Source organism: Cyanistes caeruleus, chromosome Z (genome assembly GCF_971803275.1).
Source record: "Cyanistes caeruleus chromosome Z, bCyaCae1.hap1.1, whole genome shotgun sequence".
Lineage (NCBI taxonomy): Eukaryota > Metazoa > Chordata > Aves > Passeriformes > Paridae > Cyanistes > Cyanistes caeruleus.
The window spans coordinates 80,041,380-80,057,547 of record NC_141732.1 but is presented as its reverse complement, the minus strand read 5'-3'; the positions used below and the strand labels follow the sequence as shown (position 1 = coordinate 80,057,547).

Sequence of the window (16,168 nt, the reverse complement as noted above, 5' to 3'; positions counted from 1 at the left end):
ACTAAACCAAATTTAATGAGGAGAAAATCAAACCCAAATCACAGAACTACAGGTTTGTTTAGGTTGGAAAAGCCATCTAAGATCATCAAGTTGAGCCAATTCCTCAGCACTGTCCGGGCCACCCATGTCCCCAGGTGCCACATCCAAAAGCTTTTAAATCCTTTAAGGAGTGGTGCCTCCACAACTTGCTTGGGCAGCCTGTGCCAGGGCTGAACAACCCAGATGCCAAATGATCCCTTGAGTGCCAAGCTCCCACATGGCAGCTCTACCAGATGTCAATCCATGGCTCCCCTTTCCACATCTCTTTTCCTGTGAGGCAGGCAGCACCCAAATTCAAGACTTAGCCAAGATTCTAGACTAAAACACAGAGTGAAGGATAAATTCAAACCAGAGTTTTCCTGTTTTTACAGGATGAAGTGGACCATGTTGGCTGTAGGGAAGCTCTTCAGAGGAGCTGCAGGCAGGGAGGGGATGATGTGACAATACCCTCATGCTGCAGCACTGGCATCTCAAACCAAGTGCCCTAAGATAAGCTGTGAACAATATGCAACCCTTGAGCACAAGCACCTTGTCAACAGCTGAAAATAGAAGAGGAACCAAGTTAAAAAGACAGTTTACTTCCTGTTTTGCAGGAAAAAAACAACCCTTGCTGCTTCTTTCAAGATCCAGAAGGGTATAAGAATGCTGTCTACAGTTAAAGGGATGCTGTCTATAGGTAGAGCCATGCTGGCAGGGCACCTGAACGGGTTTATGCATCAATTCCTGAGGTCCTCTGGTGGGGGTGAGCTGTTGCCATCGCAGTCCTGAGGGAAAGGGACAAACAAGCCCCTACAAAACAGGAGCATCTGCCAGGAGCAGATGTGGGGGCTAGTGGTGCAGCCCCAGGCGCCAGCAGCATGGGGAGGGATCACACTGATCCCGATTTATCACACCCCGGCACAGTAATTCCCCAGCTCGCCGGTGCCCAGCAAGCCGAGCTCCTTACGTCCGGGGATCAGATTAGTCTGAAAGGTGCTAGAGAGACACAAATCCTGCTCTGAAGCAAGCATTTCATTAGAGGTTTATTTTTCTTTTTTAATTAACGGCAAATTATCTAAAAATGCCTGATGGAAAATATCTGGTGGTGGAAGGGCCAGGACTGTAGCTGGGTAATGTCCTATCATTAATCATACAAAAATATGATTATAACATATGGATATATATTATTATATTATAATTATTATTATTTATATATAATATTATTATATATTATACTATATTATATATAGTATATATTATATACATTATATATATTTAATATTGTTATAATTATAACATTATAATTATAATATATAATATATGGATATACACACATATATACATGTGTGTGTATATCTATCTATGTGTGTATACATATGGATATATAATAATTTATATCAATGTATTAATATATCATACGTCAATAGGATATTCACATTATTCTGTAACATGACATAATATCCAATATGCCTTATTAATACTGATAATATATTCTATCAGTTCCAACATACCATATTGATATTGATAATCAATCTCCTTATTTCACACCAAGACAGCTGCAATGACTCTTTCCTGCCTCAGACCTGGCTCTGTCTCCAGCCAGGGCTATCAGACCTGAATACCTCAAATATTCCTGGTTTAGGGCTCCACCGAAGTATTTATGAATCAGTTTGACCGCATCTGATTGTTTTGTTTGGAAAATGAAACAGTGCCTGGAGAAAGTCAAAATCCTTTACTATCACAAAGGAAATGTTAAATTATTTAATTTCACACAGCACTTTGCTTTTGACCTGTAGTGATCTGTCACCTTTTGCCCCATCAAGGCATTCATAAAAGATGTGCAGTTTGGGGCTGAACAAATCCCTTTTGCATACTTCTCTGTGCCTCAGTACATGAACTCGGTCACTGGCACACTCCGCTCCCTCTTTGCACTTCATTCCTCCCCAGCTCTCCACAATGCTCCCATCACACTGTGACTGGCTACACGTTCCTGGGAAGCACTTTGAGTCTCTCTGGAGATAGCAGATCTATTATTTATCCTACATTTATGCTGTGAAGAGCTGAATGGGAAGCCACTCTGTCTTGCACAGGATGCTGCAGTATAAATCACTTTACTGGGTCTGTTCGCATGGGTGGAATTACTGGGGCAAGCAAATAAAGCAAACTGGAAGTGTCCTCCCTAACCCAGGACTGCCATCAGCATCAATTGTGGGCTAACACCCTGCTGCTCCCTGGCCATCATTCCTGGACTTCATTCTGGATTTCTTAGATTGCTCAGCCTGACAGGGAAAGATGCAAGAGTGACTTGGTATGGGAAGAACGGGATGCACAGCAGGTTTAGAGCTCCTTCAGCCCCTTGCTGCTAATTCTGGGACTGATTCTGCCTGCAATTTCCCTCATTCTGATTGATAATCCCTTTGGAAATACTCATCTAGAAAAAATCACCACCTGGTACAGGTAATGGGCAGATGTGTATGCAGACCAAGGGCTCTGCAGAGGGGAGTAGGCATGGGGAGAGATGCTGTGTTTGACAAGCACACAGAACAATGAGAGAAGCAAAGCTGGACCAGTCACTGCAGAATTATCTGATATTGATTTTCACTATTTTATTTTACTCCTTATTTCCCTGCTTGCTGTGCTGCCCCAAAGCCAACTCAAGGTACAGGCAGCCAGGCACAGCATCCAAGAGAGCATCTCTGACAAAAGCAGCAAGAAGAATGAGAAGGCAAGTCAAAAACTGGAGTGATGCTGAGCAAGACTAGTGTGGAGAGCAGAGAAACAAAATGTGAGCTCTGTATGTCCCACAGATATGTGTGTGAGGGAACAGCCACATGGAAATGCACCTTAAATTAAAGATGGAAATTCATAGTTTCAACTCTGTCTCCAGAGGCAGAAAATTGGAGGTGCATGTGACACCCTCCCAAAAAACATGCCCTCTCTGATGGTGGCACTGCAGTACAACACACTCCTCTCAGGAGACCATGGGCAGTTGAGGATAGCCCTTTTTTTTTATCATACAATATTATTATAGAGTCATCCAGGCTGGAAAAGATCTCCAGGACCATCAAGTGCAACCTTGTGGACCAGTTATCAGAGCCACTGCTTTTTTCTCCCCACTGCAACTTTGCTGTCACTGATGGTTTTGAAGCAGAACAACCAACCAGTTCTCCACATACCAATAAACTAGTCACCCAAAATAGTGAGAAAATACGCAAGTATTTCAGTTTTGTTTGCAATCAGAAACCAGAATCAGATCCTTCAGCTACGTGATGCAGCCAAAAAGCCTGCTCAGGGACCATCCTGGTGTCTAGACCATTTGAGATGAGATGGACCCTCCACTCTAACAGCCTACATTGAGAGACCCTCCCAGATCATTTCTTTCCATGCCACGGGGATGCTGCCTCAAGCAACTGACTCATTACTCAGACAGGCCCTGGTGTGAGATGCTACAATTCCATGTAGAGTTCACGAAATGTGAACGAGGAGTACCTTGATAATGCCCTCAGTGTCACAGTATCTGTGGTACCATTAAAGATGTGTGGAGGCAAAACAACAGCTGCAATTTGAACCTATCAACTGGGTCCAAAAGGAATTTGGTAACAGCTCAGCTCCAAATAAATGGTAAGACCAATTGAGATGATGCTGCAGGCATCGGAACAACTAACTTCATCTCATTACCTGCAACATGTTGAGGAGCAGACTCCGGAATTTGGTTCCTTCCACCATGAAGAGGGCCATTTTGTCACACAGCTTGGCTGCTGTGGAAGCAAAGCTGCGGTCTGTCACCGCTTTCTGGTAGATGGTCTTGACTATCTCCCCCAGCATCTCCTCAGAGTTGGTGGAGTTCTGGGCCTCCTCCATGAAGGTGGTGAGCTTGGAGTCAACATCACTGCTATTGTTTCTCATGCTGTTGAGAATTTCAATTAATTTGTCCATTTTATTCTTTTCAGGGTCGGTGGTTTCCACCGTAACTTCGTCCTGGTCCGTGAAAAGGGAAAGACAAGGCGTCTGTTACACAAGGAAAAAACAGATATATCAGCCCATGTCCTTGCACAAACAGCAAAGGGGGAAGGGGATTGGGAGAACAAACAGAAAGAGAAAAGACAAAGCATATTTTAGTGGCACAATATAACCTCAGCATTGGAAAGCACAAGCGCATGCATCCTGCCCCAGAAATGTCCCCTTTCTCTATTTCCCACACCATCCCAAAGTCCTACCCCTCAGCTCAGGGAGAAAATGTCCTTGAGGGTCCTGAGCCAGAATGCCAAAGTCTGATCACCTCTGACTGTCTTTGGCATCTTGAACCAGTTTCTGGTGTCTGTGACATCATGATAATGGGCATTTTTTTTGCTTCTCTTTAGAAAGTGCACTGATGTTTGCAAAATCTTCAGACAACAATCCCACAAATATATTTTTTACATATATATATATATATATTTTAACGTAAGATATATAATTATAAATATATATTATATATCTAAATATATTTTTAATACATACTTAATGATGCAAATTGAGATGAAAGAAGTCACATGATCCCAGCATTCAAAGGACTCTTGACTTTTCCATCTCTTGCCTGTTACACTTCTCACCTCCCATCATTACCACAGAAATTACTGCTTCTTTTCAACATTTTTCTACGCATTTCCTCCGTTTTCCCCAGCATGCAGCAGGCATGCATTCTGCTTGCTCTGGTCTGCTCTCTTCTGCCTCTCCAGCTCAATCTTGTACAATACAGACCTGTAGCAATTTTTTTGACAAACCCCATCCCCAAGAGAGTTGTCCAAATCTCCCAGCAGATTGTGTTGACCCAAGAGTGGGTGCTGATGAGATTTTTATTCTTACAAGACTCTAGATTTCTGAGAAGAGCATTAAAATGAATACTCTGAAAGTCTCTACTATACTCCCATCGCTTTAAAGAACATAAAAATAACTAACAAAATCTCTTACTCCCCCTCATGCCACATCCAGAAATAGTAAATGCTCATGCATTCAAAGGTATACATTTCCAACATGCACTCCCATGGAATTGTATATGTTCAGGTTATTTTTGCTCTGTATTTTGGAAATCTCATTAGAGATAACCCCATGGATGCTTTTTACAGTCTGACAAAAGAATCTCAAGAGAAAGATCTGAGTTTCACGGGGGAAAATGGAGATATCATCTCCAAATTCCTCAGAAATCTGTGGCTGAATATTGTTTCCAAAAAGGATTTCTCCTCTGTCACTTGCATGCAATACTTTTGTTATTGTTGGGTTGTTGGAAGGAAGAGGGGAGATAAGGGCATTTCAATTCACTGCAGAGATAAATGGATATCAGCTTTAAAGCAGCGGAGTCCAACTATTCAGTACTCAAGAGTCAAAGTTTGGGATTTAGCTCTGTAGTTGCAGAGACAAATTCCCTTTTTCAGATTTTTTTTGCAAAGTGACTGAGCTCTTCAGACCAGGAGGGGACGCATGAGTGCACCAGCCTTCCCCCATGGAAAAGGGGAGAGTTCCCAGTCCCTGAAGAACTCAAGCTGGTAGAAACCTCAACCAAGAAGTCAAGCTCAGAGCCACAATTCTTTCAATAAAAGGCCTCCTGAAGATTCACAAAGACACCTCAAGAGAAGTGTAGAAAATGAAGGATTAAAGTAAGTTGGGAGCACTGATGGAAAGGTCCCTTGAGCCCACCCCACCCTTTGTATGGAGAACAGCCAACAGCCAGACTCTCAGAAAAAGAGAAACTCAAGAAATAATACCTTTTCTTTTAGTCTCCTCCTCAGCCTGTCTTTAGAAGACTGAAGCAAATTGATCTTGGGTCTGTCCCCAATGCGCTCGTGGACGCTGTCTTTCCGCTTGGTCTCCGGCTCGGGGACGTACTGCTGGGACTGCTTCTCCACGGCCTCGGGGCCTCGGGGCGCCTCCGCGGGGACGTGCGCCGTGCACACGGAGCTGTCCTCGATTTTCAAATTCTCAGTCTCTTTGGCGTTTCTGTGCGTTTCTTTGTCGTTGGGTGAGTGCTTCTGGTTGTGGTGCCATCTCCGGTTCTGGCTGTAGCCGTGGTGGCCCGTCCTGCCTGAGGAGTGAGGGGCCTGACCTCCTTGGTAGAGTTTCTGGTGGTCCCTGTTATGCTTGGTGCCACCCTGCTGATGATCCGTGTGCTGCTGAGACTTGTTCCCGCTGGGAAGTCTCTGCTGTCGCCTGTAAAGTCAAGGAAAGTCACTGAAAAGCCTCAGAAAATAGGTTTTAACTCCTATTAGCTGGAAACCAAATAGGTTTTTTGGTTTGGTTGATTTGTTTGTTTGTTTGCTTGATTGGTTTTTTATTCTGAAAACTGAATGGCAGGGAATTTAAAAAAAAAAAAAAGTGGAAGAGAGTCAAAGAAAGTTCATTCATCCCTTCGTGGTTCTGCTGGGCCAACACATTTGTTCCACCAAACAGCTTGGCCCTTGGCAGGGGACCACAAAAAGGGAGGCAATTTCTTGTCATCTAAGAACTCATGCCTCTAAATTTCTTTCAGTGACAGTCATATTTCAGCTGAAAATTTTTGTGCAGTTGGACAACATGACTTTGGTTCCCAGGAAAAGCTCTCCCAGATTTCTGAGTTAAATTCTCCCATGTTTCTCTGTTACTTCCACGCTAACCAGGAAAAAAAGTGTCAGCAAGACAGGTAGGCAAGAAATACTAGAAGTTTTTTATTTTTCTGAAGATTTTAGATCTCCTGATATACCCAGACTACATCATCACTTTCTTTTCTTGCCTGCCAACATGGCACACTGCTGCATGGGTTTGCAGTGAACCATTTTAAGTGTTATCGGGAATTTCTAAGTGGAAAAAAAAATAACTAAAAAGCAAGATACTAAGTAAACTGGTGATCTGTCCACACCAAATGGTTTTGTTTGGCCTTATTTTAAATACATCCTTCAGCACTGCTACAGCAGGACAGGACATATGCATGGATGAAAAGAAGACCATACTTGGCTCTGGCAGCATGGAGGGCATGGCACCCAGGACCACAACCTTCAGAGAGAGGCCTATGCATACAGAGCTCCAAGTGGGTAACATGGAAACCCAACAGCCAGAAAGAGGAGGAATTGCCCCCAAAGGGTTTACTTGAGAGACTACAACATCTCAGAAAGAAGGGACAAACCCCTGAGTGCTGGCTGTAACCGGTAGCTGAGATGGCAAATCCCCAAAAAAACAAGAGCTGAATAGAAGAAATGCTTTGGCAGTCTCAGGCATCTCAGATTTCCAAACAGGCTGCAGTGTGGCTATCCCCAGCGGAGAAGGCAGAGCTGGAATGCCATCATGCAGGATGCACCCAAGATGGAGATGGTCCTGGCACTGGCTGCCTTCACCAGGGCTGGGTGCTTCACCCTAAGCATGCTGGCATCCCCTGCCTGCTGCCTCTTTGATATTGGTCTTGGCTCTGAGAGCCCATGGGATGTTTTAATGCCCAGCTCTTTACAAGGTTGCTGGGAGCAGTGACACAGGACTTGAGGGTGACACAGGACATCTCCCTAGTCTCAGCCCCAAAATTAAGGAAACAAGTTTAAGCGCTGTGGTGGTTGCAGTGGTTTTCCTCCTTACTGGTTTTGTAGTCATGATAAAGCCCCTGGTCAGCCTCACCCCTTATCCCAAACCCCCCACATCAACTGGGATGAATAGCAGTGTTTACTTTAAACCCATCCCACAGCAATTAGTTTTATTTTCATCACTGGCACTGCTCAGCTAAGGGCGCTCGGACGAAGGAAGCAGCCATTCACAAATACATTTCAATGGTCAGCAGTCTCCAGCCCTGCCTGCCAAAGCCATCCCCACACAGAATCTGTATTCCTTGGCATCCCCAGGAGTCAAAACCTATTTTCTGAGGCCAACTGGCTTTTAAACCATAAAAAGTGAGGGCTCGTGTTTAACAAACGCAGGACGAAGATGCTTGTTCATGGCACTGGAAGGAATTTGTGTTTACTCTCAGACCACCAGATCTGGTTTTCTGAGATATTCAGTGTGTGTTTTTTGGTTTTGTGGGGATTTTTTTCTGTTTTGTTTTTTTTCCCTTGCAAACTGAATGGCAGGGAATTAAAAAAAAAAAAAAAAAAAAAGGGAGATGGGAAAAGCTTTCCTGTTTGCTGGAGCCTACAAGCATTTTATGAGTACAGATTCTCCACATCAAGTTTTCCTGGCATTTCTTTGTTTCCTCTCAGTAATGCAATCACATAAACCGCTTTGTAAAGAGCAATGCTTATTAAAAGGCGAATGTCAAAATAAAAGTTAGTTAAAAACCTTATCTGGTACAAAGCCCTCACAGGCCCAAGTGTACAAGAGTTTTGCTTTCTGCGGTTTTCTTCTCTCAGACTGAGTTTAATCTGAGTTTAACTGTTTGGTTGCACTTCAAGTCTTGGCTTATAAGCCAGTCAGCCTGCTACTTTATTTAATTTGTAAATATTGCACAGAAATAAATTACACAAGTTGCACAAAGACATGGCTATAATTTCAGAAGAAAGAAAATGCCTGGAAATGAGCTGGGAACCAAACTTGGCCATAAATTCCTGCAAGAAATGCATGCAGGGACAATTTTTTTTCTAAAGACATGATGATATTATAAACCAAACCCTTAGTGGTTAAGAGTTATGAATGTAAAAAAAAGTTTAAAATTAAAAGAAATTTAAAATTAAAAAGGTTTAAAAATAAAAAAACCCACCTAGTTAGGTGGAATGTGCAAGATTGCTCATTTTGGGGCTGTTGCAATAGGATGGGGGAGAACAGGCAGCCTTGCTCTTCCACAGGACAGCTAAAAGATGATGTCCCCATGGCAAAAGGCAGAGTGATCAAAGCTCTGCAGTCACTGGCCAAAGGGTGGAAAACACCAGAGTAAAAAAAGTTTAGGGAAAAAAATTGCAAGAAATAAAAGGCAAAGGAAGGAGAATGGCAAACAAGGAGAATATCTGTGACTTGGCAGCAGTCAAGGATCTAGACAATCATCCAGCATTCAGGCAAAGACTCGTTGTGTGCTTTTATCTTCCCAACACCCCAGCAAAGAAGAAAAGCCAAGAAGAAATAGGATCTGCAGGGAAGAAGAGCCAAAGCAGGGAGAATGGGGCTCAGATCTTAAAACTCTCTTGACTTCACAGCATCTCAAAGCCTGGGAGGTTGGGACAACCCATGCTTGCTCTCAGGTGTGACCAAGGTGCTGGGGACACAGAAAACCCCAGGAAAGGACAAAATGGGGACCTGGGTGTCCCATCACACTGCCACTGTGGGTTGTTGCAAACAACCTCGTGCTTGTTCGAGGGCAGCACTGTAGGTACTCAGATGGCAGGTTAAGGTCATGCCCCCAGCTGGTGCCTCGGGGTGATGTGCCAAGCCCAGGGAACCAGGCCAGGCAAGCACCCAAATGCACCTCCCAACACAGGCTTTTAGGTCTGAGATGCTGAAGGGAGGAACAGCTGAAGCTTGACTCACACAGCGACATCTCCAAGTAAAGCAAGAATTTACCCCAGAAAAATGCTGCAGTTACTGGGAAATCCTTCCTCTGTCCCCCTCTGCTCATTCTTAGCCATAAGGATTCAGTGCCTTGCAGGGAACCATAATTCAGCTACAAGAAAAATCATCTGGACAGTACAATGGTTTCTTATCTCTTGACTCCATTTAACATTAAATAACTATTTTCACTTCAAAGGCCAAATTCCAGTTCAGTTCAAAACTCCCCCTGACTTCAGTGGGATTTGGCCATTGGACAACATGGAAATTAAAGAGACATTGAGAGTTCACAAAGAAATTGCAAAAGTACTAAAAACCAAGGGGAGACAGCCAGGGTTGCCAAGCTGGAAATAGGATGGTATTGCTTCTGCTATTGTTTCTCCACCCATTTTTTATTTTATTTTTTTTATTTAATTAACTAAATGAGATACCTTTCAACAGAATTTAGATCTGACAAATGTCTGTTCTGTTGGAGAAGCCTACGCAAACAATCTAAGGCTTCAGCTGTCTTAGTGATTACCAGCCTACGTGCTCAGAAATACATTATTCCTTCAAGTTTTTACTACATTGTTTGCTCCCAAGGAAAGGAGCAGGAAGGCACAAGTCTGGGGAAAGTAACTCCAGACACGTGGACAGCTGTGGTCTAAAACACAGTTGCTCTGTCCTGTCAGCCTTGCCCATATCCCCATGAGTGAGAAGAGTCTTTTGAGAGCCCCCACCATTTGTCTGGCACGTGAGGAGCTGGAAGACAATGCAGGGCTGCATTCTCCTGGTGGTTGCACAGAGAGCTGGGTAAGCAATTCCTACAAACACTGAGAGGTGAGGAGTTACATTAGAGCACTAGTCCCATGAGGGGCAGCTGAGGGAACTCAGGTGGCTCAGCCTGGAGAAAAGGAGTCTCAGGAGGGACCTTCTGGCTCTGACAGGAGGATGCAGCCAAGTGGATGCTGGACTCTTTTCCCAGGGAACAAGGGACAGAGCAAGAGGAAATGGCCTCAAGCTGAGCCAGGTGAGGTTTAGATTGGATATTGGGAAAATTCCTTAACTGAAAGGGATGTCATGCCCTGGCACAACTGCCCAGGGCAGTGGTGGAGTCCCCATCCCTGGAGAGATTTAAAAGCTGTGCAGAAGTGGCATCTGGTGACATGGGTCAGTGATGGCATTGGCAGGGTTGGGGGAGTGGCTGGACTCGATGCTCTAAGAGGTCTTTTCCTGCCTCAGAAACTCTGAGATTCTATACATTTCCAGTGGTACTTAAAACATTTACCCCACGATGCAGGGCACCTTGTATGGCCAAACAGACTGAAGTCCCATCCTGGGACTGAGGGACCAGGTCTCTGCACATGCTGGTTCCTGCCTCTGGAGAACTTGCCTGGATACTTGTCCTCAATCTCAGCCAAGTTCCCCATGGCATAAAGCCTCCAGGACACCAAAAGCTCCTTGCAGAGCACAGATTCTGATTTAGTCCTGCTTTTGGGACTAATTTTTTTGGGACTTTTGGGCTATACCTGGTGGGCATAGCCAGGGCCACCCAGTAATTAACAACTAATATGGACTTGCAGACACTCAGGAAAGAGGTTGAGAATGAAGAGTGTTGCCAAGGTCAAATCTTCTCCATCTCTTGCATCCTTTTAGTGCTTGAATGAACACATTCCTCACTGCATTTGACAGTAAGTTTCTCTGCACTCTTCTGACTGCTTGGTCAGGGTCTCATCTTCACCTCTGTGTGTGTATATAATATAATGCTAAGTCTTGGAATTATCTCACGATCAGCTTTGCTATTAACATGCCTGCAACTAATTAGCAACTGTTGTTTCAAGGGGTTGATTAAGATCACAGAATCATAGAATGTCTCATTTTGGAAAGAGCCTTAAAGATCATTCAGTTCCACCTCCCTGCCATGGGCAAGGACACCTCCCACTACATCTGGGTGTGCCAAGCCCCATTCTGCCTGGCCTGGGACACTTCTAGGATCTGCTGCGGGAATGGACTCTGTGGGACCTTCCATTCCCATGATGACCCCAGATCCCTCCTATCCATGACACTCCTCGAGGCTGGGGGAGCAGAGCATCCCCAAGGAACTCAGGAGCTGCTCCTGCAAATGGTGGGGTTCACTCTGTGGGATGTCAGGCCACCTCTCTCACCTTCTTTCTGAAAATCTCAACACAATTTTCCATTGAAGGAGGAAAATTAAGAAGGAACCCTCTTAGAGTCACCACTGAAAGAGTAAAATTCTCAATTTAACATGGAGGTTATTCCTGGCTGTACTTAGCTATCTGCCCAGGAAACTCAGCCTGAAGAGAGAAAGGGCAGCAAAATTCTCTGAAACATCCCCTGAACAAAATCATGTCTCCAGACCCAGTCTTTCTGAACTAAGCATATTCCAGCCAGACCACAGACAACTGGACTGCTACCCTGAAGCAGGCACTGCTGGAGGAGTTTGGGCATGGCAGTACTGCTGTGGTCAGAAGAACTCATCATCACTGGCTTTGAGCACTCAAGAGATGTTGTGGTCCAAATTGGAGGGACTGAATGATCCCGGTTAGGACTTGGTGGGATTTTATAGCACCTAAAACCCATCCCAAGAGGTCTGGGGAATATTTTTATTAATATAATGAGGAAAAATATCTGAATTTCTATTCTGGAGGCCTGACTTTTCCCAGAAGTATTCTTCAGCAAGCCTACCTCCATCAAAGGCACTCTGATGTTTCATGTGAATGGTTAATGATAACTCAGTACTGCTTTGATGCAGGGAGCATCACAGCATTTTCTATCCTTTCTATGATATCCTTTCTATCCAGCCATTTTCTGGCCTTGCTATGGCTGAGAATGGGAAACACTCAAATAAACCTGACAGTTCCACACAATTTAATCAAAAACCTCAAAACCCCACAGAAAGCAATAACCACCAACTCCAAGGATGAAGAACACAGGATCTGTGTTGTGTTTTCCCTTTGGCTTTCTCTCTCAAACTGGTTTCACTTGGCTACAGTTTCATTTTTGTTTGCATTTTTCTTAGATGAGAAGGGAACAAGATGTCATGTTCACTCCTGAAAACAAAAATGAAATTATTCACACTTCTTTCATGCCATTCTGTCACCAGGGGTAGAGACCACCCCAACTGCTAGACGGAGCCCACATCATCTAGACAGACATGGCATCTTGGAAGTGTAGAAAGTCCACCTGTCAAAGTGGTGATCAAGATTTAAGACCATCTTTGAACAGCTGAGATGAAGTGCATACTTTAAGTCTTACATGTATGCATCTTTACAAACATACAATGAACGCCAGAAGACAAGCACAGCCAACCAAAACAACGCTGTGAGGGGAGAGATGTTTGTGATGAGGCTCAGAGTCTCTGGCTGCTGGGAAAAGCATTATGAAATCCTCATGTGAGTTGTCTACATGGGCACAATGCTCTTTGTACCTTGGTCCTGAGGTACAGTTACTGCAGACAACCCTTCCTTTGGACCTGGACACCACATCTGCCTTTGTTTGCTAGAGATGATTTTGTTTGGTCCTCATAGCATAATCAGACTCACTATAAACCAACATGGTAGCACTGATTTTCACAATGATGGCTGTAAAACACCAGTACAGGTTGTTCAGAGAAGTGGTGGAGGCTCTACCCCCGGAAACACTCAGGGCCAGGTTGGACAGGGCTCTGAGCAACCATGGTCTACTGGAAGATATCCCAAACCATGGCAGGGGATGGGACTGACTAAGTATTAGTGTGATACTGTGTCTTTACATCCAAAATTCCCACTGGCTCACAAGCAAATGGATGAACGACCAGCTTCTCATTCACAGGACCACCAGTCTGCAGACTGTGCTGCAGGAGCAGAGACAGCTCTGCTGGGCTGAGGGGACATGGCACAACACCCCTCGGGATGGACTCAAAAGCAGTGAAAAGCAAGCCTCACGACTGCTGAAGCCCAGGGCCAGCCCTCACACTCTGCAATGCTTGGCTGCACAGGCTGCCTGAGTCAGCTATTTTCTTCTAAGCTTCATGGAAATGAATCTTCAGGAGGAATTTAAGGAGCTGTTTTGCAACACCAGCTTGGGAAAGACATCCCAAGTACAGATGGCATGTGAGATAGCTCCGAAACAGCTCTTTTAAGGCTTTGCCGGATCTCCCACAAATCATGAGGGATGTCGAGATAGAGGCCCTTGCTGCACAGAGCGGGCAACCAGCTACAAAGGCACCTCCTGGACTTCAAGGCTGACTGCCCAGACTGGTGTAGAAATCACTGCTGTGATTTCACATAGAAATTGCTTGGAAATGGTTCTCTTTGTAACCTACGTTACTTGGAATTACGTTGCTGGATTCTCAGTGCACTGTAAACAAGATTGCAAAAATTACATAAAAACCATCAGAAAACACAATGACAAGGAACTGAGTCTAGTTTAGACAAAACAGTTTAAATTAAGACAAGACCACAGTACACAACGTTTCCCAAACACAAACGGATCCTGAACTACTGGTAAGAATGTGGCTTGAATGAATACGGAATCAACTTTTACTACATTGCAATAAAAGAACTTATACTTCAGACTCCAGGCTGCCTCCTTTAAAAATACACCCAGGCTGATCAGTTAACCCGAGATCTGATAATTCTCCAAGAGATATAAACTTTAAACCCGTGCCAAGATGCACAGACACAGCCCACCACCGTCCTTCTGTGGTCCTGTCCCCCAAGACACATCTTAAATAGTACAATGAGCCCCCACCTGCTGCCTTTGTGTTCAGCTGTCTTCCTTTAGACCCCTGTGCCTCTTTGACCTGCAGCAAGGAGACATCCTAGAGTTTTTCTTCCCCATATTCTATTTATACCAGTGCTTTCTAGTGAAAAAATAAATGTCTTTGCTGTAGGAGCTAAGGCAAGATTTGACAGGATCTCCTGACAGCTGTCCAGACATATGAGATGACCCAAAGTCAATGGCAAGCAATTACTTCCGACAAAGGGATGCAGTAAAACATCAACCCAAGCTGGAGAGATGCCTTGGACTTAGGTGTGCCAGAATCCTTTATCAAACACATTAAATTCTCTAAACAAGATGCAGTATCCTATAGCATTTGAGGCAGAGATTTGGGAGCCAGGACTGATCTGGAAATTGATTTATCGCAACCCAGTGACAATCCTAAGCTGCTTCCTGAATGTTTACTTAACTCTGTCCCACTGCCAAAAGAAGAGTTCATAGAATTATGGATGGTTTGAGTTGGAAGGGGCCTTTTACAGGTCATTTGCCCATGCCCTCTGCAATGAGCAGGATCACCTTCAAGATGAGCAGCCCTTTTCTCCTGACCCTACTCCTGCCTCCTCTCTCATGCTACCCCTAACACTCCCACAGAATTGCTAAGCTGTGCCAGGGTCTGATTCACTCCCAAAATTTAATTTATCTTGGAGGAATTTTCACTTGTCAGTTTGGATGGGAACACACTGCCTGGGGGGAGGCACAAATCTGGGCCACCTTCTGCAGCTCTGATGTCACGTAGCTGTTGGCCCTTGCTGCTTGGGGACCTGCACCCCCGGCTTTAATCAGGAAATCAGGAAGATCCACAGCATCTGCACAATGCTGGGAATGGCTGGAGCAATGTTTGTTTAAATGAAAGAAAGAAGCCTGTTGTCCACTCGTGCCCTGGAGGCTGTCACGCTAAATAAAGACATTATCAGAGAAAGAGCAGAGACTCAGCGCCTTCATGCCTGTCAATGACCCCGACACCTTCTGAATCAATCTAGGGACTCTCTTTCCCACAGATGGTCCCTTGGAGACAGACTGCTGTGGCTGTGGTAGCAATAAATGGAAACAAAACAGTTAACAAATACCCAGAAATAGAGCACAGTTAACTTTTTTTCTTTTTCTTTTTTTTTTTTTTTTAATATGGAGATGAAAAATCCCTGGGTGATTTATGTGCCAGCAGAGATATTAGCTGCATATAATAGATGCAATATTTTTAATACTAATATTTTGGGCTGAGACAAGAGCCGGAATGGAAAGTATTTCCAGTGCCTTGACTTCTTTATTTTGCAAACATCAGTTGCTAACTGGGGTCAGACAGAAATATTGTTTTTGCAACAAGAGCCCAAACAACTTAAGCTGGCAACTTCTTTACACACTAACCATGCCAGGAGGCCCTGCAGAGCTTCAGCCCCTTGCTCCCTCCCAGGTCCCTGGGGCCAATGACCCCAGCTTGGGCTTGCAGGGGGAGGGGGTGGAAGATGCTCTTTTGCTGAGAGGGTGGCTACCTGCCGTGGCCAAAAACTGGAAACCCAAACCATGCAACTGAAGTGCTGCTGGGCTTCTTCAAATGGGCCAGGTTTCACTGAATGACATTGTATGAGACAGCTGGTGCCACAAAGCCTTTTATTTATACCCATTAAAAGTATCAACCTGTGCTTGCCCTTATCTTGGAGATCAGCTGCCAGATACTTTGGGGAGCAACTTGGCAGCAGGAAGCCTGGGTGCTCCCTCCAAAGCAGTGGCACATTTTCATCTGAGGATGGAAAGCACCAGAAAGAAACAGGTTATTTCACTTCATATTCACTCCAGCAATCAACTGCTGACAACACCTCCATGAACTCATGCTGGAAAACAAGGTGTAGATGGATAAAGCCATTTCCAGTGCTGAGGAGCCGTGCCGGAAACACTCCACCAAAGAGAAAGCCATTTCAATAACAGATCGGTT

At 44.5% G+C, this 16,168-nt stretch overlaps 1 protein-coding gene across 8 annotated transcripts in view; it reads right to left on the bottom strand.

The window, feature by feature from the left end:
* CTIF (cap binding complex dependent translation initiation factor) overlaps positions 1-16,168 on the bottom strand; it is a 144,855-nt gene that overhangs the window by 34,424 nt on the left and 94,263 nt on the right. For 4 of the 8 annotated variants that reach the window (XM_086867470.1, XM_023944079.2, XM_023944077.2 and 1 more), the window contains 2 exons: positions 5,760-6,201; positions 3,697-4,026 (listed from right to left, as the gene is read on the bottom strand). In XM_086867470.1, the coding sequence (XP_086723596.1) occupies positions 3,697-4,026; positions 5,760-6,201 (772 nt within the window). The remainder of the gene's footprint in view (positions 1-3,696; positions 4,027-5,759; positions 6,202-16,168) is intronic. The other 4 variants (XM_086867472.1, XM_086867471.1, XM_023944078.2 and 1 more) reach the window with 1 other exon arrangement.